Below are 21,288 nucleotides of genomic sequence, written 5' to 3' on the forward strand. Positions count from 1 at the left end.
AGTACTTAGAGGCAAAATAAATAAAGGAATTTGAATTTCAGGAAGATTACCACTACCATATATTCTTCACAGCAAAAGCAGGACTAACAGCTAAGAAGCAGAAACAGGTACTCTGGAATACTGCAGAACTGCTCACAGCGGTGCATTCCACCTCTACAAGTGGAAGGAATGACTGGGTACTAACATTGAATGCAGGGTTAGAATAACTTATAGGAGTTTGAATCTCTTGAAAAGTACCACTGCAGTGCGTTATTCCTTATTGGAAAGGCATTATTTACTGTTCAGAAGCTAGAAAAGAAGGGAGCCAATAACAACCTGGAAACAATGAATGGTATAAAGTAGAAAATGGCCACTATGACCGAATGAAGACCGGCAATCACTTATTCTCATGATAAGTCACAAGAACACAGCAACTGGGAAACATAGTGAGGAGGCTTATCTGACAGAAATAAAGGTAAACTGTCAAAAGTTTAGAAAATTCACACATCTGGTAGGCATCACCTAAGACTGCTCAATCTACACAAAAATGAGGCTCCCACTCAGGATTTTTTAGTTTCACATATTTCAAAAGGCTCCCACCTTGAGGTTAAACGTGTTAAAATCAGGCTACCCTCTTTCCAAAGAACTCCAGAGGCATAAAAAGTGGATGGGATACTATATGCCCCAGGGGCCTTGAAAGGGATAACCTCAAGAGCATAGACAATAGCAAGATAATTAGGGAGTGATGAATTTGGACTATTTATTAACTATATTTTAATATAATTTATCACACTGTAAGTTTATGTAATTTAATTTTTAATAACGGTTGTGTTTAACAACTAGTTTGAAAAATTCCTGAAGATTTAACAATTAGCTCTTGCAACCCAGAATGAGCTGGCCCCGAACACACCAATGCCCGAAAGGGTGAGCCTGAGGAAGCCCATGTGGTGGGAAGAAGAAGGGCCCAGGGGGGCAGGTGGGAGGGTAGTAACAGCATTGATCTGGAACCGAGAAGGCTGAAGACACAGATATGGCTCAGTTCAGGCTGGAAATATACTCCCAGATCCTACACTGGCGTGCTGGAGACCCATTTCCACAGAACAAGACGTGATCTGTTTGCTCATTTATATGAAGTCTCCAGCATCTGAGGTATCGCAGCCTCTCAGATTGGGATGGACCTCTTCAGTGACACCAAAGGACCCTAGCAGTGTTGAGACTGTAATTTTCAGCTGTGGCTTTCCTCTGATGCTTATCCACACTGAAAGAGTGTGACATATGGCAAGAGAGAGAAAGTATGTGGGGAATGAGGTCCTATAGCCCTCTTCACAAGTGCTAAATTAACTGATACAGGTTGAAACTAGCACCTTGACACTGAAGAATTAAAAACTTTCTCCAAACAAAACGCAAGGAACGATTAAACTAGACAGGTACAGTTTGGTAATTAAAAGTCCTTATTGGGATCTGTATGAATCCTTTTATTTCTCAGTAGTTTCTGTCTCATTATGTAAAGACAAAATGCTTCCTGACTGCCTTTTATCATCAGCCTGGAGCTGAAGGCAGAGTGAGAATATTATGAAAGCAGTCCTTAAAGGATACTCCAAAAACCTACACGTGAAAAAATAAAAACACTGCCATTGTAGGAGGAACAACTATTATAGACCAGTACCCCCAGAATCTAATTTTAAGGACCAGTTCTCACCTTCAGAAACTAATGCTCATATCGCTCCATATGTATCCAGCTGGTCACCAGATGTCTGTGTTTTACCAGTAGATAAGTGGTGTGCCACATTGACCGCACATTGGAATCATCTGGGGAGTTTTTAAAAAGTACTGAAGCCTGGGTCCCACCCACACCGCAAAGAGCAGTTTAATTGGTCTGGACGCATCCCTGACATTAGGGTTTTTTAATTGAGATATAACTCACCTACGATAACATGCATCCTTTAAAGCAGACAATTCAGTCTTTTTTTAGCACATTCACCCAAGTTGTGCAACCATCATCACTATTAATCCCAGAACATTTTCAGTCCTCTAGAAAGAAACCCTGTACCCATTAGTGGTTATTCTCCTCTTCCCTCTTGCACCAGCCACCAATCTACCTTTCTGTCTCTATGGACTTGCCTACTCTGGACTTCCATATAAATGGAATTATACAATACGTGCTTGTTTTCGGTCTGGCTTCTTTCACTTACCATACTGTTTTCAAGGTTCGAACATGCCATAGCATGTATCAGTACTTCATTCCTTTTTATGGCTAAATAGATTCCACTGTATGGACACACCACATTCTGTTTGTTCATTCTTCAGTTGATGGAAATTTGAATTGTTTCCACTTTTTGGCTATTACGAATAATACTGCTATGAACATTAACGTACACGTTTTCGTGTGAACATGTTTTTTTCAGCTCTAGGAGTGGAAATACTGGGTTATATGGTAGTTCTACGTTTAACTTTTTCAGGAACCACCAAACTGTTTTCCACAGTGGATGCACCATTTTACATTCCCACCAGCAAAGTATGAGCATTCTAATTTCTCCACATCCTGGAGAACACTTGTTACTGAGCTTCTTTTTGATTATAACCATCCTAGAATTCTCACTTTCCATGCCTTGAGACCGGGGTATGATTCCCAGCCAATACACCTCATGCGCAGCCACCACCTGTCTGTCAGTGGAGGCGTTTGTGCTGTTACAATGCTGAACAGGTTTCAGAGGATATTCCAGACTAAGATGGCCTAGAAAGAAAATCCCGGAAATCTATTTCCAATAATTCAGCCAATAAAAGCCCTTTAAATCACAACGGTACAATCCAGTTGTGCACGGGGCGCCATGAGTCTGGGCCTACGGAAGGTATCTAGCGACAACAACAGTGGTATTTCATTGTGATTTTGATCTGTATTTCCCTACTGACTAATGAGGAAACCCTGGTGGTGTAGTGGTTAAGAGTTATGGCTGCTAACCAAAAGGTCAGCAGTTCATATCCACGAGGTGCTCCTTGGAAACCCTATGGGGCAGTTCCACTCTGTCCTGTAGGGTCGCCATGAGTCGGAATCAACTCAACGGTAATGGGTTTGGTTTGCTTTTTTAATTGACAAATGATGTTGACCATCTTGTCATGTGCTTATTGGTCATTTCTATATCTTCTTTGGAGAAACATCTATTCAAATCCTTTGCCTATTTTTTAATCAGATTATTTGTCTCTTTATGGTTGTAAGAGCTCTTTATTCTGGATACAAGTCCCTTGGCACGGGGATTTTTTTTAAAGCCCCCCAGGTGATTCTCATACACAACTAAGGTTGATAGCCACTGATGTATAACCAAGCCTCAAACTGATTGTGTCAGCCAAATAAGACAACTTTTGATTCTAAGTTTCAAGAAAAGTAAGATTCTTAAAACAGTTCTTATAGTTTAACAAATAACGAGAAATGAGTGTATGAAGAATGATGAATCCCTAAACAAATTATCCTAGAGGCAAAACTGCTAAATTCTCATCTTTTAATGCTTTTCAATTAACTGGAACAAAGCTCCTCTTTCTAAAATGAAGGTCAAATATCCACTTGCAAAAAATCATAATTTGTGATCATCTTTGCCTGAACCTTGTGATTCTCTGAATGAAATATTCAGGTACGTGGCTGGGCACCCAAGTGCTCTATCCATGTTTGTTAATAATGAGATGCAAAAGGCCAGCACAAAAATTCATTTAAAATAAGATTATCTTACTGTCAAAAACAATCTTAATTCCAAGCTTATAAAACCAAACTTTTAAAACTAAACTGCTTGCTGTCGAATCGATTCCAGCTCATAGAAACCCTATAGGACAGAGTAGAACTGCTCCATAGGGTCTCCAAGGAGCAGCTGGTGGATTCGAACTGCCGACCTTTTGGTTAGCAGCCGTAGCTCTTAACCACTGTGCCACCAGGGCTCCAAACCTCTTTTAAAGGCCTCCATAAAAAATGGCCTCAATGTTTCTCAGGTAATGCAAGGACAACATTTTAGCTCACGTGTGAACTGGTGTCTTGTCCTAAGGCTCCCAACAAAGGCCCTGTCACCGTGCATGAGTCAGTAACAAGCCATTTGGAGGGAGGCTTTACTGCTTAGAAACAGAGTACTCAGGGTGTGGTCCCTGGACCAGCAGCAGCTGCATCACCTGGGAACTCCTGAGAAATACAAATTCTTGAGCCCAGCCCAGACCTCATGGATCAGGAATTGAGATGTTTCAACAAACAGATGCAGCGCTGGAAGCACTCACTCGTCTATGCCAAGAAATTTGGAAGACAGCTACCTGGCCAACTGACTGGAAGAGATCCTTATCTGTGACCATTCCAAAGAAAGGTGATCCAATAGAATGTGAAAATTATAGAACAATATCATTAATACCACATGCAAGTAAAATTTTGCTGAAGATAATTCAAAAGAGGTTGCAACAGTCCATCAACAAGGAACTGCTAGAAATTCAAGTTGGATTCAGAAGAGGACGTGAAATGAAGGATATTGTGATCGTTAAGATTGTGTGTCAACTTGGCTGGGCCATGATTCTTAGTGTTCATATGTAATCACTCCTGTGATGGAATCTGCTGTGAGTGCCAATCAGTTGGAAGGGAGTTTCCTTGGGGGTGTGGTCTGCATCCGAATATAAGCAGTCGTTCTGGCTTTTTGCTCACTCTGGATCCTGCGGTTGCGTCCTGTTTGTCTGACCTCTAGTTCTTGGGACTTGAGCTGTCAGCTTATCTGCTGATCCCAGGATTCACAGATCTTCACAGCCTGTGAGTGGGAGACCTACTCTCCAACCTGCTGATTTGGGGTTTGCCAGCTCCTGTGGCTACGTGAATCAGAAGAAGCCCCTATTCTGAGCCACAGACTTGGGACATTCCAGCCTCTACAATTGTATGAGCCATTTCCTTGATGTGAATCTCTCTCTGTATATATTTATATGCTTTATGGTTTTGCTTCTCTAGAGAACCCAGCATAAGACACGTATCATCGCTGGGGTCAGATGGATCTTGGCTGAAAGCAGAGAATACCAGAAAGATGTTTACCTGTGTTTTATTAACTATGCAAAAGCATTCAGTTGTGTGGATCATAACAAATTATGGATAACATTGTGAAGAACGGGAATTCCAGAACACTTAACTTCTCATGAGGGACCTGTACATAGATCATGAGGTAGTCGTTTGAACAAAACAAGGGAATATTGTGTAGTTTAAAGTCAGGAAAGGTGAGCGTCAGGGTTGTATCCATTCATCAAATTTATCAATCTGTATGTTGAGCAAATAATCTGAGAAGCTGGATTATATAAAGAAGAATGTGGCATCAGGATTGGAGGAAGATTCATTAATAACCTGCGATATGCAGATGACACAACCTTGCTTGCAGAAAGTAAAGAGGACGTTGAAGCACTCACTGATGAAGATCAAAGACTACAGCCTTCAGTATAGATTACATGTCAACATAAAGAAAACAAAAATCCTCACAACTGTATCAATAAACAACATCATGATAAATGGAGAATAGATTAAAGTTGTCAAGGATTTCATTTTACTTGGATCCACAACCAACGCTCATGGAAGCAGCAGTCAAGAAATCAAATGATGTATTGCATCGGGCAAACCTTCTGCAAAAGACATTTTAAGTGTTAAAAAGGAAAAATGTCATTTTGAGGATTAAGGTGCGGCTGACCCAAGCCATGATATTTTCAATCGCCTCGTATGCACGGAAAGCTGGACGATGAATAAGGAAGACTGAAGAAGAATTGATGCTTTTGAATTACGGTATTGGTGAAGAATACTGAATATACCATGGACTTCCAGAAGAAAGAACAAATCTGTCTTGGAAGAAGCACAGCCAGAACGCTCCCTAGAAGTGAGGATAGCGAGACTTTGTCTCACATACTTTGGATGTGTTATCAGGAGGGACCAGCCCCTGGAGAAGAACATCATGCTTGGTAAAGCAGAGGGTCAGCGAAAAAGAGAAAGACCCTCAACAAGATGGATTGACACAGTGGCTGTAATGATGGTTTCAACCATAGAAATGATTGTGAGGATGGCACAAGACTGAGCAATGTTTTGTTCTGTTGTACACAGGGTCTCTATGAGTCAGAACTGACTTGACAACACCTAACAACAACAACAACAAAGATACCTCAGTATACTTATGTTTAGCTATCAGAATCAGAGTTTTATTTATCACATCCTGTGGGGGCAAATGCAGAGAAGGAGCCAATCTCCAGCTACAATTATGTAAGGGAACAGTGCCCTGGATGGCTGCCCAGGCAGGTGGAGAATGGGAGAGAGTTGTGAGGAGCAAGGAGCTGTATGTACCACCACCTTGAGGACTCAGGCCTGCCTGCTCACTGCTTAGGGCCAAGGCACACTGAGGCTGGCTTGTCAGAAATCTTTTCTGTCTCTTCTCGCCCCTTCCCTTGGGGTTGGACCTCTGGGTATACAGCAGGCACTCAGAGGGTACAGGTTTGGTACCTTTACCTCCATCCCCACCTCCTGTCTCAATAAGGTCTTTCTGCATGGATGCTCCAAAATTCGGATACTCCTAGGACATATCCTGAGTCAGTGGTCACAACAGACTTGCCCACAGGGGCCAAGCTGGCACAAAACAGGAGCACAAGAGAAGAGACCATGAAGCCCCAGGCACTGTGGGTGCATGTGGGACGAAGGGCCCCTTCACTGGCTGCAGTGCCAGCCACTCCAAAGCTCCAGCTCATCAGGTCCTGCAGAAATAAGGGCCCAGTGGGCTGGGCCTTCTGACCTTTCTAGAAAAGCTACAAATTCCCATTTTAATACATACTTTCCTAATTTTTAAATGTTAGCCACTAATTCAACAAAATTTAATCATATATAACCTGAATCAAATCATGAGGAAACACTGAACAAACCCAAACGAGGGACATTCTACAAAATAACTGGTGCCGATGGTTAAGTGCTCGACTACTAGGTGAAAGGTTGGTGGTTTGAACCCCCCCAGGGGAGCCTCAAAAGAAAGACCTGGTGATCTGCTTCTGAAAGGTCACAGCTTTGAAAACCTTAAGGAGTTCAGTTCTACTCTGACACACATGGGGCCATCATGAGACAGAGTCAACTCGACAGTGACTGGTTTGGTTACTGGTTTTACTCTTCAAAAGTGTCATCGTCACAAAAGATAGACTGGCATGATTACAAGAGACTTAAGAGATCTGACCGTTGAAATGCAATGAATGATCTTTATCTACTTCTGCCATAAAGGGCATTATTGGGACTATAAGGAGCGTCTGAATATCTTCTGTCGATTAGATAATAGGATTGTATGAATTGTAATTGCTTGATTTTGATTTCTGTACTGTAGTTATGTAATAGAACATCCTTGTTTTTAGGAAATACATACTGAAGTACTTAGAGGTAAAGGGGCATTCTACTCTGTCTGCAACTTACTCTCAAAAAGTTCAGAAAAAAAAACACATATGTAAATTATGCACATAGAGGAGAGCAAGAGAATGATAAAGGAAATGTAGTAAAATGTTAATTTTTAGGGAATCTAGGTGCTTACAAGTTTTCTATTAGTGTGAAATTATTCAAAATAAAAAGTTGAAAAAAAAAACAATCACTTTCCAAGTCAAACAAATGCACCTGGCAGCAGGATGCTACTCTGTGACCTCTGGCTTCTGAGATCTTGGGACTCTCAGAAAATTGCCCCTCCATGACCTAAAGGCTCTGTTCCATTCTCCCTATCTCCAGCCCTTACTCTAGGGACAGGGCAAGGAATCTGCAGCAGCCTGGGCATTTGAAAGGACCTCACAAAAGCCAGTGACACTGGGGGTAGAGTTGGGGTGATGCCCCGGCTCAGAAGCTGGCCTGGTGTGCCACCTGGAAGGGCATGGGGACATGGGAACATGGTGGGGATGCGCCCGTTCCAGGGGTTGAGACTTGGTGGTCTGGTACCCAGGGAAACCAGGAGCAACGTGGCTCTTTTCTCTTGCTTCTCCCACTAAGCGCATCTCTAGATGGATTAATCACCAACCTCACACACAACAGCATGATTTTCTTTGTCTTGGGCTTCTACTAGTTCAGCCAGGAAGTATTCTCCATAGGTTTCTTTTAGAACTGTGTCATAGCGCATAAATATTGGCATGAGATGATCATGATCTTCCACCCTGTTTAAGAGAAATGCTTAAGTTCAATGTTCATTCATTCATTTGCTTCTTCAGCTGTGCAACTACTACGCGCCAGACCCTGATCTGAATGCTGGGGACACAGCAGCACTCTCGTGACACGCACTTGCATTCCAACAGAACCAGGTGATGAAAACCTAACAAACAAATAACTGCAAACATTTCAAATAGTGTCAGCGCATGGGGTGGAGAATGACGGGGTCGAGTGGTCAGGGAAGACCCTTCTTAGGAGTGGACATCTGAGCTGAGATCTGAATGGAGACAAGGGGAAGCTGCTATGTCTAGACCTGAAGCCAGAACTTTCCAGGCAGCGAACACACTCAGAATGGGTGTGGAAAGTAGGGCAGCTTTTCGTGAGCCAAAGGACATGGAGTTGGGATGGCATTTCTCAAATGTGTTCCATGGAACACTGTTCTCTGATATTGTCCCCAGCAGCCCCTTCTTCTCCCTAAAAATAATTCTACATGTCAAAAAATAGTTGCCTACTATAGGTCCTCTCTTGGAATGTCACAGTTATATTAAAGACTCCGAGGAGTACTACAATAAAGAATTTTTAACTTTGCTTATGCATTTCTCAGATGCTGGTCCATGGTACCCTTTTTTTTTCTTTATCATTTTCTTCCTTCATTCATTTATCTTTAGTGAAAATATACACTGCAAAACATACACCCATTCAATGAGCTTACAAGTGCAGTTCTTCTGTATTCTTCACGTTATGTCACCATTCCCACTAGCTCTGTCCCTTAAAGTTCTCATCTGTGCTTTAGAGTTACTGCTGCCATTTCAAACTCATACAAGTAATATTCAAATATTTCAAACTCATATAAGTAATTCTTCAATAGGGCCCAATGCTCAAGACAGACATTCTTTACTAATTGAGCTGAATCGCAGTTTAGTTTAAAAATGACTGCATGCGATAGTTTTGGCTCAAGGTTCAAAAGTTATTTCCAGGAAACAGATTCGGGGGTCCCTCCAGTCTCAATGCGTCTCGTAAGTCTGGTTTCCAGTAAGAATTTGAATTCTTTAATTTTCTTCCATTTGATCAAGATTCATCTATTGGGCCATGGTACCCTTTATTTCTGAGACACCTACAAACTTCTCATGGAGGCAGAAAGGCTGGTTTGAAGGTACTGGCTCACCTCCTGGGGACATCCACGTGAAACTGTGACCACAGGAAGACAACCAGCGGGGAAGGTGGAGAGCCAGGTTTACTGCCGCATGGTGGTGCTGGCCCTTGGACTCCATACTGCCGCCATATTTAACATTCCTTTCTTCTTTTCAGTACATTCTTGGTGGAATTTAGTGTTCTATTTCACCTGTCTAGGATGTTCTTGTTCTTTTTTCCCTGTTATTTGTCTTGTAAAAATGTTCTGGATTTGTATTATTTTTTTCTAGTATATCTGATTTGGCTGCTAATTTTTATCCCCCCTCCCTTTATTTCATCTCTATGCCATCTTCATCATCCTATTTTATATTCTAGTATGTTTTCTTTGAGGTTAATAGAAGCTCCATCTACTGGGTAATCACTATGTAAATAAAGCTCAGGGCTTTATCTAAATTGTCTCTGTTGCTATACTTCTCAGGGCAACCCCATGAGCTAGACATTGCCATCTTCATTTTACAGATGGAGGAGAGCCAGATGCAGGGACAGAAAATGTCCTCTGAGATGGCACAGACAGTTGGCAGCAGAGCCATGCTATGAGCGTAGGTCTGCTACCTACCCCAAGCCCTGTCTTCACGTACTTCACTAAACTGTCAATTCACTTCAAACGCCTTACTTCATTTTCACACTTCACTTTATTTTGGAAATTGGTAGTGGGAAGTATCCTAGTCTAGGTTTTCTAGAAGAACAAAACTAGTGAAGTGTATATAGATAATACATATACACAGACAAATTCACTTCAAGAAGATGACTCACACAATTGTGAGGAAATGCCTCACAGAATTGTGGGGGCTGCCAAGTCCCAAATCCATGGGTCAGGCAACAGGATAAAGATGTCTCCTGGCTCACGTGGTTGCAGGGGCTGACAAACTCAAAATCTACAGGTCAGGGGTCAGACTAAGGCATCTGCCGGCTCACGGGGTTGCTGGGGTTGGCAAATGCAAAATCTGCAGGTCAGGAAGCAGGCCGGAGACTTCTGCAGGCTGACGTCCCAAGAACTGGAGGTCAGGTGACAAGAAGAGTTCAAGGTCGAGAAAAGAGAGTGAGCTTTGCCAGAACATCCATTTATACACAGCAGGCAGGCCACACCCCCAAGGAAACTCCTCTTTCAACTGATTGGCTGCTCACATTAGATCCCAAAATGGAAGGTGATTACATAGTGTCTGCCACACCACTGAGAATCACAGCCTAGCCAAGTTGACACCAACATTAACCATCGCTGGAAGCATGTCACAAACAAAAGGGTTAAGAGGGGAGCCCTTGGCTCAAGCACCAGCGGCCAATACCATGAACCGTGTAACCAGCACGGCCACAACTCCTCCAGCCCCTGCTGGAACAAGTCCTTGTCCCTGCCACAGCTCCGCTCCCGAGATAAACCCTTTAAACTGAACAACCCAATGGACTCAGGATGAAAATCTCCACCCTGCTCCCAGGAGGAAATCTTTATCTCTGGTGACACAACTGTTGGAATGATGTTGGTTTTTCATGGAGAACAATAAACATCCGGATGAAAAAATGCATATTTGAAAAAGCAGGTCTCTGCTCTTGTAAACATCAGAGCTGAGGGGAGAGCAACAGACCACAGCACAAAAAAGAAAAAAAGCATGCACAGAAGATGACAATGAGGGAAGGGGATCAATATAACTCTCCAGGTTAAATCCTGTTAACCTCTTGTCAACACTTCCTGCTCTGGAAGGAGAGACAGCAGAGGGTCCTTATTCAGGTAATGAGAATCCTTTTTTTCATACGATCAGCTTGGCTCTGATGTCATCGCCACCAAGCATCCTCATCTCATCCTGCCAGGCATCAGAGGGATTCTCTGGTGTTAAGTCCAAAACAAGTGCCCAGAAACGAATACCAACTATGCTTTTAAAATGGGGAATGGAAATGGCTGTACCTCTGACGCCATCGTCATTTTTCAAGCTATTTCAGCTCTGCACTAATTTTTAGAAGTAGTCCTTGATCACTTGCCCCTCTGTTTTTGTGTGCATGCGATCACACTGACAGCTATCCATGGTTTCTGTGGCTGGGTGTACTGAGGCTCCATGATAAATGCGTCTAAGGCTGTGACGCTCTTAATAACTCACTGATTGGAAAATGCTAGAGAATAAGAAGGTCAGTGCAGAGGTCAAGAGACCGTGCTGTGACCTTGGGCTGGCTATTTAGCCTTCTATGCCACAGTTTTCTCATATGTAACAAAAATAGTAAATATTAGGATAATAATATGTGAAGTCCTTTTAAGAGTCCCTGGCACATAACAAGCATTTAATAAATGTTACCTAATTGGCATTGTTATCATCATCATTATTACTTTAGTAAAAAGGGTCAATAATAACAAAGGAGGACATTTATAACTAGTGGGTGGGATGGGAGAATTTATTCCTACAGAAGCTGGATTCACCGCAATCGCTTCCCATCAGCTACTGGAGTTATCAGCTCATTCTATCCACCATCCCTCAGCTTTTTAAAGCCCCTCTTTCCCCACCTCACTCCCTTACTCAAAACTTTTGCCTGCTCTTCGCCATTTCTGGGACATGCAGAAAATCCACAGGAGTGTTTTTGTTTTTGAGTTTGTTTTTTTTTTTGGGGGGGGGGTGAAAATATACACAACAAAACATATGCCAATTCAACACTTTCTATATGCACATTTCAGTGGCATTAATTACATTCTTCAAGTTGTGCCACCTTTCTCGATATCCTTTTCCATATTATTTCACCATCATTAACACAAATTCACTGCCTCCTAAGCTTCTTACTTAACTTTTTGAGTTGCTGTTGCCAGTTTGATCACATATAGGTAATTCTTTAAAGGAGCACAATGCTCAAGGCTGACATTCTTTGCTAATTAAGTTAAAGTACTGTTTGGTTTAAAGGTGACTTCAAGGGATAGTTTAGGTTTAAGGTTTAAAGATTTCCCAGCTTTTTTTGGGGGGCGGGGGGAAGCTCCAGCAAGTCTGGATTCCATAAGAATTTCCAGTTCTGTTCCATATTTCCCCCCTTTTGATCAAGATTCTTCTAAAGAATCTTCAATCAAAGTATTCAGTAATAGTAGCTGCTTAGCCCCGTTTTTAAGGCCTCCATCTTTCCACCCTTATCACCAACAACTCCACAAGTTGATCTAGTCAGTGTCCTAGACGGGAACCTCACCACCTCCCTTCCCTCCTGCCTTTGTCCCTATCCAGCGCACTGACCACACCCCTAGCCTATTCTAAGTCACAGCATCCTTCAAGCTCACCTCCACCCACACCCTCTAGCAGCTCCTCCTAGTCTCCCTTTCTGGGAACCCAATGACAGGATCATTCACTGGACTCATATTGTCCAGTTCTGGTGCTAATTTCTTATGGACAATGTGCGGTGTCTTCCTAACCAGGGAACATGTTCTTCAAGGACAGGAAGCAAGCTCAGTGCTTCTCCACACACCCGGTGTCACGAAGCACAAAGTTCTACACATCACAGATGCAGCGGCAACAGCCAGCAAGGACTGGGTGCTCAGTATGTACCTGGTGTTTTCACATACATTGGCAGTACTGAGTGGGCAGGATCATTGCACCCACTTTACAGAATAGAAAACTGTGGCCTAAGGGGCACAATGAGCCCTGGTGGTGCAGTGGTTAAGCACTCAGCTGCTAACTGAAGGTCAGTGGTTTGAACCCACCAGCTGCTCCATGGGAGAAAGACGTGGCAGTCTTCTTCTGTAAAGATTTACAGCCTTGGAAACCCAACGGGGCAGTTCTACTGTGTCCTGTACAGTTACTATGAGTAGGAATTGATTTAAAGGCAACAGGTTTGGTTTGGTTGAAGGGGGCACATCTGGGAAGTTCGACCACAGCCAGTCTTGTTCCATAACCCAGTTTTACCCTTGCAACTCCCCAGCCTCTCTACGTCTGACTTGTACTGACTGAGTGGGAACAAGGATAGTTGTGAGGATAAAACGCGGAAACACAAGGGACGCATGTGAGTGGTGTCTAGCAGGTAGTAAGCACTCAATCAGCGTTAGCTCTAGTGAGATCTAAAACCCCATGCAATCTGACCCTGCAGTCCTGATGCCATGTTAAAGACTGCCTGTCAGCCAGTTCCACACCCGCCCTCAGAGCCTCAGGTGAGGGAGCCCAGAAAGTGTGCTGCATGCACAAACAGCGCATGCTCCCACTGACCACTGCCACCAGGGCTCCACAAGAGTTGATTTTTCTCTTGTAAAAAGAGTACTTGGTGATACTGGTTTAAAAAAAAAAAAGAAATTGATTCTAGCAGAGAATACCCAACAAATCCATTTTGAAACATTTTGCCAAAAATAAAGGGTTGCATCAATATTTATTATCAGAGATAGTTATTATCATTTTAAATAATGGGAAAATAATTCAATATCCTAATCATTTTAAGTGGATTAAGACAGCAACCACACAGGGAACTCCAAAATCAGCTGTGTGCCATGAATTTTTAATTTATATGATGGACACAAAAATATTACTCTATGGATAGAAAAATCAGGAATAAAAGTTTAGACAGACCCAGGGCCATCAGCCTAATCAAAAGCCCTCAACAGCCTATTAACAAAGTTATCCACAATCATACCTCAGTACTAACTCTTCTGGGAAAAAATAAAAAGAAAACACCCAAGTCTCGGAGTTCTGAAGAGTCTCTCCCTTAAGCCATTCCCCAAAATGGATAAAGAGGAACTTGTTCTGCTAAATGCATTCCTTGGGGTAATTGATAATTTATGATCTTGCATCAGCCCCAAGTGCTAATGATAAGTATGACATCAGCCTCTCATAGTCTCAAATGGCATATGATAAAGTCCAGCCCCACAGAAACAAAACACCCGGCTACTGAAAACAATTCATCCAGTAAGATGTTCGAATGTGAGTGCCCGGAGGCAGGAGGGCCACCTGCCAGGGCGGATACAAGCAGTACTGCTTCGTCCTGTGAATTTGGCCCGCACGCAATGTACCCCACGTTTGTGTGACACACAGCGTTTCTCTGGTGATGACTGTGGAAGGTTGTAGTTTACCAACATAAAGTACAATGGAAACGACCCAATTCTCTAAGTGAAAAGCAACATTCCTGTATATCTTCCACTCAGAATGTGGCTAGGAGGAGGCAATGGTGTGCTTGTTAGTATAGACATTTATAGAATATTTTATTTCAATTTGTTTGAAGGGAAAAAAAAAAGGTACATCCCATAAAGACAGACTGATCTCTCAGGCACCCAAATCTTCATTGGACTCTGAAAAATGTACCAGGTGAAAATGGAGTAAAAGCAAAGGCTTAGGAAAATCACCAGCCTCTCAAGGACACCTTACTTCCAGTGTGGATGTCCACTACACCTTGGTTCACATGAACCTGAGAACGCACTCAAAGAGGCCCTCTAAAGTGCCCTCCTTTGCCATGGCAAGGAAAGCCAAGGGTGGCGTGGACCTGCTGGACCCCACTGCCGCCCTGGAAGGACCCCACTCGCTCCTCTTTCCTGCTGAGTCATTAGCCAGGCTCTCAAGGATGGTGTTGATGCCAGAGACACCACAGCTCTCTCTCCAGCAGCCGGCATGGTCTTGGTGGCAATGCAGACCCTATTGTTCATCACTTTAGCTTACTGTGCTGTGTAATGACAATCCTAGAGGAAGGCCCCCAGGCCAGCTGCCCTGAGGCAGGGAGGTTGGCATGGGTTCCTTGCCAGCAAAGAAGAGTTCACAGATGCAAAGCCCCCACGTAAGGATTGCCATGGAGCCGGCAGCAGCAGTAGGCCTCCTTCGCGTCCACAATCTGGCACAACCTCTCTGCTGTCTGGCTGCGTTTCCATATCCAGACAGGATTTGCACTTCATTAGCTACGTTTAAAAACGTACCGTTGAGAGGTGATTCCGATGTCATGTTGAATGCCATAAATATCATATTTCTTCAAACCTGATTTTTTTTTTTTTTTTTAAGAAATCAGTTTCGGAAGAAAAAAATTCATAGAGAATCCAGTTAGCAGTGGTGCTAAAGGATACAGCGTGTCCTGGCTAAACTAACCTTTTATCACAACCACTGTCTCAACGTAGGAGAACTTACAGTTAGTGCCAACTAGCCTGTGTTTATTCAGATGAGTGGTTAACAGCAGAACACGGGTCACTTTCCTAAAACAAAGCACCTGTTTCTTTCCAAGATCTCTTGCGACCTCTAGTGGTCTTCTTTAAGAAAATAAAATTCATCACTTCTAAACCCTGGTGGTACAGTGGTTAAGAGCTAAGACTGCTAATCAAAAGGTCGACAGTTCAAATCCACCAGGTGCTCCTTGGAAACCCTACGGGGCAGTTCTACTCTGTCCAACAGGGTCACTATGAGTTGGAATGGATTCAACGGCAACAGGTTCATTTCTAAACCATATATTCCATTTTAGAACTTTAAAATGGGTTTTAGAGCTATTTAGCTTCTTCTCCTGGGAAAATGTCATGATTTCAAACAGTATGGAAGTTTTAAAACTCCAAATTTCCCATGTTCTTTGAATGACTTCAAACCATATACAAGTTCAATTAGAGGCCCCCTCCATTTATACCTCCAGGATCTGATCCAAAAGTCTATCTCGCCACACATTGCTCCCGATGGAGGGTTAGCCAAATTTTATTATTTGCTAGGTCATTGATCAGGGCTCAAGAAGACAAATGGTGATATTCTGGAACTGCTCTATCCCTTCTTCTTTAATGGTTTAGGATAGTCGTAATTTTAACATCATCAGAATGGGCATTTACATACGATTGCTCAGAAGTTAGTTTTAAGTAGATTAAAGAAAACTCACTTAAGCGGATTTCTCAAAAGCATGAGACTATAAATGCTTATAAAATAATTGCTTTAATATAATATAAAGATAAATTAATAAAAAATGGCTTTAAAAGGTGAAAAGCTAGGATTTAAGAAACCTGTAATCTTATGTTTTAAAGTCCTAATTCTTCTTTTGTTTTAAAAACCAATAATGTTTACCCAATTTGATTGGCCATTGTTAACAGCAAAAAAGCAGTATTCCTGTTAAAGATCTAGTTATATCACAGCACTGACAGCACATGATCCTTTCCTTAGCCGAGTCCTCCTCGCCCACAGGCAGGACTTGAAAAAGGTAGGCTTTTTCTCCAGAAAGACCATTCCACAAGTTTCTGAATCTGAACATCTCAAATCTACCACCGATGGTTTTAATTAATCCCTACTGTAGGTTTTAAAGGTATATCCAGGGGCAGCTATGCTTTATTTTAGATATTATACACAACACAGAACGGTAACTTCATTAATTAGTGTCTAAGTACAGGGGAAGATTACAGCATAATTTTCCACACGAGCAAGTCTAAGCAAGGGGAGAGAGGATTACCACATTAATTCACTGGTTCTGAATACGTTGCTAGGTAAATGGCTGAAGGATAATTACATCCTCAAACCCTCCATCAGTTTAGTGTCTTAAGAACTGTCTTCCTCACCATTAATTATCAGTGCAAGTAACTACTGATGAAGCAGATGTCGAAAAATAAACCGGAGGAAAATAGGAGAAACGAGGCAGCCGGACCACACCCATCTGAACATTTTGAAATAAGTCCTGTTTTTCTAGCATTGTTAAGGAGGGAAGACAGTCCACTTGAGTGCATCTTCCAGACACTGAAATCCTATACCCACAAGCACTAACACTCTAATTTGAACAATCTGGATAGGGGGCTTTCTAAAATCTCCACCTTCTGAAAGCAAAGGTCACTGACTTTCATAACTTCACAATTTCCTCATGGATTCATCAGCATACATGTACTGTCTTTTCATGAATGTCCTTTCTTCTCTTACAAAGCACCCACTGTCATCTCTTCGCCATCAGGGCTATCTCTATAAGTATGCCTCTGTGATTTGCTTCTTCCAGATTTTCTCTGGACCAGGCAAGCAGGACAGTTAATCAGCAGACGCTGAATGAGCAAGATGTCAGGGTAAGGCATCTGGAAGGTTTATTTTAGGCTTCCAGGACCTTTTCCACTTGGAGGTTATTATAGTCCATTGCACTAAAGTTTTCTCAAGTAAAAGGAAGGAAGGAAAAAAGGAGTGAGGGAGGTGGGAGGAGGGAGGCCAAATCACAGCCATCAGTTCCCAAATGCTGATGACAATCAAGGCCCTGGGCTGTGTGACATGCATCCTGAGTGAGAAGTGGGGCACTGGGGAGTAAGTCAACAATGCTGTCAACTCACTAATGAAGAAAGCAGGTAGGTTTTCCATGGCTGCCTATGTTCATGCCAGTTTCAGCCTGAGATTGGCATGCACATTCTCTATTTCAGTAATGCCTTGTTGAACACCTACATTCAAAGCATGTAAGCCTAACATTGCTCCAAAAAAATGACAATTCCCAAGAACTAAATTAGATATACTGCCTACACTTTAAGAAAATGCTTTTGAAAAAGTGCCTCCCTTACCTGTAACCCATGCCCCCACCCCAAGAACTGTCTACTTTGCAGACATACTTTTAATCATCCCTCAGGATACATCTTGGTCCTACTGTGTATCATGTTGATAGTTTCTAAATTGGACATTACTTTACTTCTTGTTTTTTGTTTTTTTTTTTAATTGTGATTTAGGTGAAAGTTTACAGTTCAAGGTAGTTTCTCACACAAAAATTTATACACACATTGTTATGTGACCCTAGCCGCCATCTCTATAATGTGACAGCACACTCCTCCTTTCCACCCCGGATTTCCTGTGTCCATTCAGCCAGCTCGTGACCATCTCTGCCTTCTCATCTCGCCTCCGGACAGGAGCTGCTCATCTAGTTTCGTGTATCTACTTGAACTAAGAAATACACTCTTCACAAGTATCATTTTATGTCTTATGTTCCAGTCTATTCTTTGTCTGAAGAGTTGGCCCCAGGAATGTTTTTAGTTCTCGGTTAACAGCGAGTCTGAGGGCCATGTCTTCTGGGGTTCCTCCAGTCTCAGTCAGACCATCAAATCTGGTCTTTTTACTAGAATTTGAGTTCTGCACCCCACTTTTCTCCTGTTCCTTCAGGGATTCTGTGTTGTGTTTCCCATCAGGGCCATCACTGGTGGTAGGCAGGCACCATCTAGTTCTTCTGGTCTTAGGCTGATGGAGTCTCTGGTTTACGTGGCCCTTTCTGTCTCTTAGGCTAATACTTTCCTTATGGCTTTGGTGTTCTTCATTCTCCTTTGCGCCAGTGGGTTGGGACCAATTGATGCGTCTTAGATGGCTGCTCACTAGCTTTTAAGACTCCAGACGCCACTCACCAAAGTAGGATGCAGAACGTTTTCTTAATAAACTTTGCTATGCCAATGGACCTAGATGTCCCCTGAAACCATGGTCCTCAGATCCCCGCCCCTGCTACACCGTCCCTCCAAGCATTTGGTTGTGTTCACAAAACTTCTTAGCTTTTGATTTAGTCCATTGGTGCTGACTTCCCCTGTATGGTGCATTGTAAATTGGACATTACTTTAAATTCAAGTATTTTATTAATTTAAAATGGCATTCCAATCCACAAATATTTACATAAATGTAATTTAAAACAAAATTCTATTTTTGACCTATCAGATGGGTAAAAATTTTAATAACTAAGAACATCCAGCACTGGTGGGGGGTATAGGAACATGGGATTCTACTGATTGGAATATAAATTGACATATTTTTGTTGAATAATTTGGTAGCATCTATTTTAAAAATTTAATATTTATATACTCTTTCTTACTCACAAATTCCACTTCTAGGACTCTATACTAAAGAAAAAATAGCATGAGTACTCGAAGATATATGTACAAGGCTTTTTTCCACAGTATTATTTGTCATTGAAAACAACTTAAACATCAGTAAATCAGGAATGATTAGTTATGTTACAGCCACACGATGGAATACCACGCAGCCATTAAAAAGACCTGCAAAGATGCTGAGCTGCTATATTAAGTAAAAAATACAATCAACAGAACATAAAAGCACACACACACACGCATATAATGTTTGTGTGTGTATATATGTAATATATACATACATATACTCATATGTGTGTGTACTTAAATACATACTCACATAGAAGGATGGAAGAACAGGTAATTTTAGTTTTTTAAATTTTTCTGCCTTGAGAATATACCACCATTTACTAAATAAAACCATCCCCCAAAACAATTAGTAAAGGGCAGGAAAAAAAGAGCTTTTATAATGAAATAAAGATAAATATATAGCAATTATTAAACTACTTAAAATATCCTAAGTAAGTTATGGAAATTTCTCACAACATTTAAAAAAAAAAAGCCTACTTGTGAATGCTTTTATAAAGAAAAACTTTTTTAAGGAACATAATCTCCTGAAGGGCTGGCAGGCCTATTTGCCTGTGCTGGCAACAGCAGCTTCAAAAATCAGGAATAAGGATTTAAAAGGTATGAGAGAGCAAATTAAAAATGTTATTTCACTCACAAAATTCCCTTTCTTCAGAATGCCTGATCAAAACGCATGATCAAAAGCATACTATAAGGAGAAGATTATAATGTGAGCATTTAGCTATTAATAATAACAAAGAGAAATCATTTTCTATGAAGAGTCTTTTTCTCCTGTTCCAAACTAGGTGGATGATTTGTACCTGAGTTTATTCTAGTCCTTGGTAGTCTTGTTTTAGACACGTGCTGTTTGGATCTCAGAATACAAATTAAATGGTCCATGTCATGGATTGAATTGTATTCCCCAAAAATATGTGTCAACTTGGTTAGGCCATAATTCCCAGTATTGTATGGTTGTCCTCCATTTTGTGATTTTCTTATGTGTTATAAATCATAATCTCTGCCTGTGGTTAAAGAGAATTAGGGTGGGATGTAACACCCTCACTCAGGTCACATCCCCGATCCAATGTAAAGGGAGTTTCCTTAGGGTATGGCTTGCACCACCTTTTAACTTATAACAGGTAAGTAAAAGGAAAGGGAAGCAAGCAGAGAGGCATGGGGACTTCATACCACCAAGAAAGAAGCTCCGCGAGCAGAGCGCGTCCTTTGGACCCAGGGTTCCTGTGCGGAGAAGCTCCTAGTTCAGGCGAAGACTGACGAGAAGGACCTTCCTCCAGAGCTGACAGAGAGAAGCCTTCCCCTGGAGCTGATGCCCTGAATTTGGATTTGTAGCCTACTAGACTGTGAGAGAATAAATTTCTCTTTGTTAAAGCCATCCACTTGTGGTATTTTTGTTGCAGCGGCTCTAGATGACTAAGACAGTTCACATGGAGAGTAAAAAGAGGGACCATGTTACACTGTTTTCATAATGGTCAATACCTGCAGATAAGCTTCTGTCCGCTCTCTCCGCCCACTTTCGTTCACCACCATACTTCTCTAAAGAGTGAGGAGTGGTGACAATTCCCTTGGTTTTGCTTTCCTACCTCTCATTTGTTCCGCTCTCTGCAATCTGACTTCTACTGTCCAACTCTGGCTTTCAAGACCAGATCCTAAACCAAGTGGCCAGAGGCAGGACACTGGTTACTGAGTGCTCAAGGTTATTGAGTAGGCACAGAAGAGCCAAGAGGTGATCTGGGGAGAAAGCTGGGCCCGGGCCATGGAAGGCACAGAGGGACATGGAAAACCAGGGGTTACGGCAAGTGTCCAGCTCACAGTCAGAGCCAAGACTTAGGAGCCTGGAACTCTTTTTTGGTTTTTTAATTTTTCTTTACATAGGATGACATTAAATAGCAAATAATTACAAAAGAAAAAAAAAAACACTAAGAGAGTGACCACAAAAAAGGAAAAAGCTTTATATTTTAGTACCTTTAATGACACATTTGCCTGCTTTTTGAAAAAGAGACTCCTCATTTTCATTTGTACTGGGCCCTGCAAATTATGTAGCTAGCCCTGTCCATTGCACAATTTGGAAAGTTATCTCCCTATGAATTAACAGTCTTTGCTTATTTGATGAATTTAGACTCAAATTTTTATAATTATCCCATCATTCACCGCGTCTTTGAACTCCCACATAACTACTGGGTTGTTGGCTAGAAGTCCAGCCCTTACTGAAGCTGTTCTTTGGGATCAAATT

At 41.9% G+C, this 21,288-nt stretch overlaps 1 protein-coding gene across 1 annotated transcript in view; it reads right to left on the bottom strand.

Annotated features, from left to right (window-relative positions):
- CFAP61 (cilia and flagella associated protein 61) overlaps positions 1-21,288 on the bottom strand; it is a 324,874-nt gene that overhangs the window by 284,797 nt on the left and 18,789 nt on the right. Inside the window, exon 6 of the mRNA XM_004376425.1 lies at positions 7,983-8,115. Coding sequence (XP_004376482.1) covers positions 7,983-8,115 — 133 coding nt within the window. The remainder of the gene's footprint in view (positions 1-7,982; positions 8,116-21,288) is intronic.

The sequence above is a fragment of the Trichechus manatus genome, unplaced genomic scaffold (assembly GCF_000243295.1).
Source record: "Trichechus manatus latirostris isolate Lorelei unplaced genomic scaffold, TriManLat1.0 scaffold00042, whole genome shotgun sequence".
Taxonomy (NCBI): domain Eukaryota; kingdom Metazoa; phylum Chordata; class Mammalia; order Sirenia; family Trichechidae; genus Trichechus; species Trichechus manatus.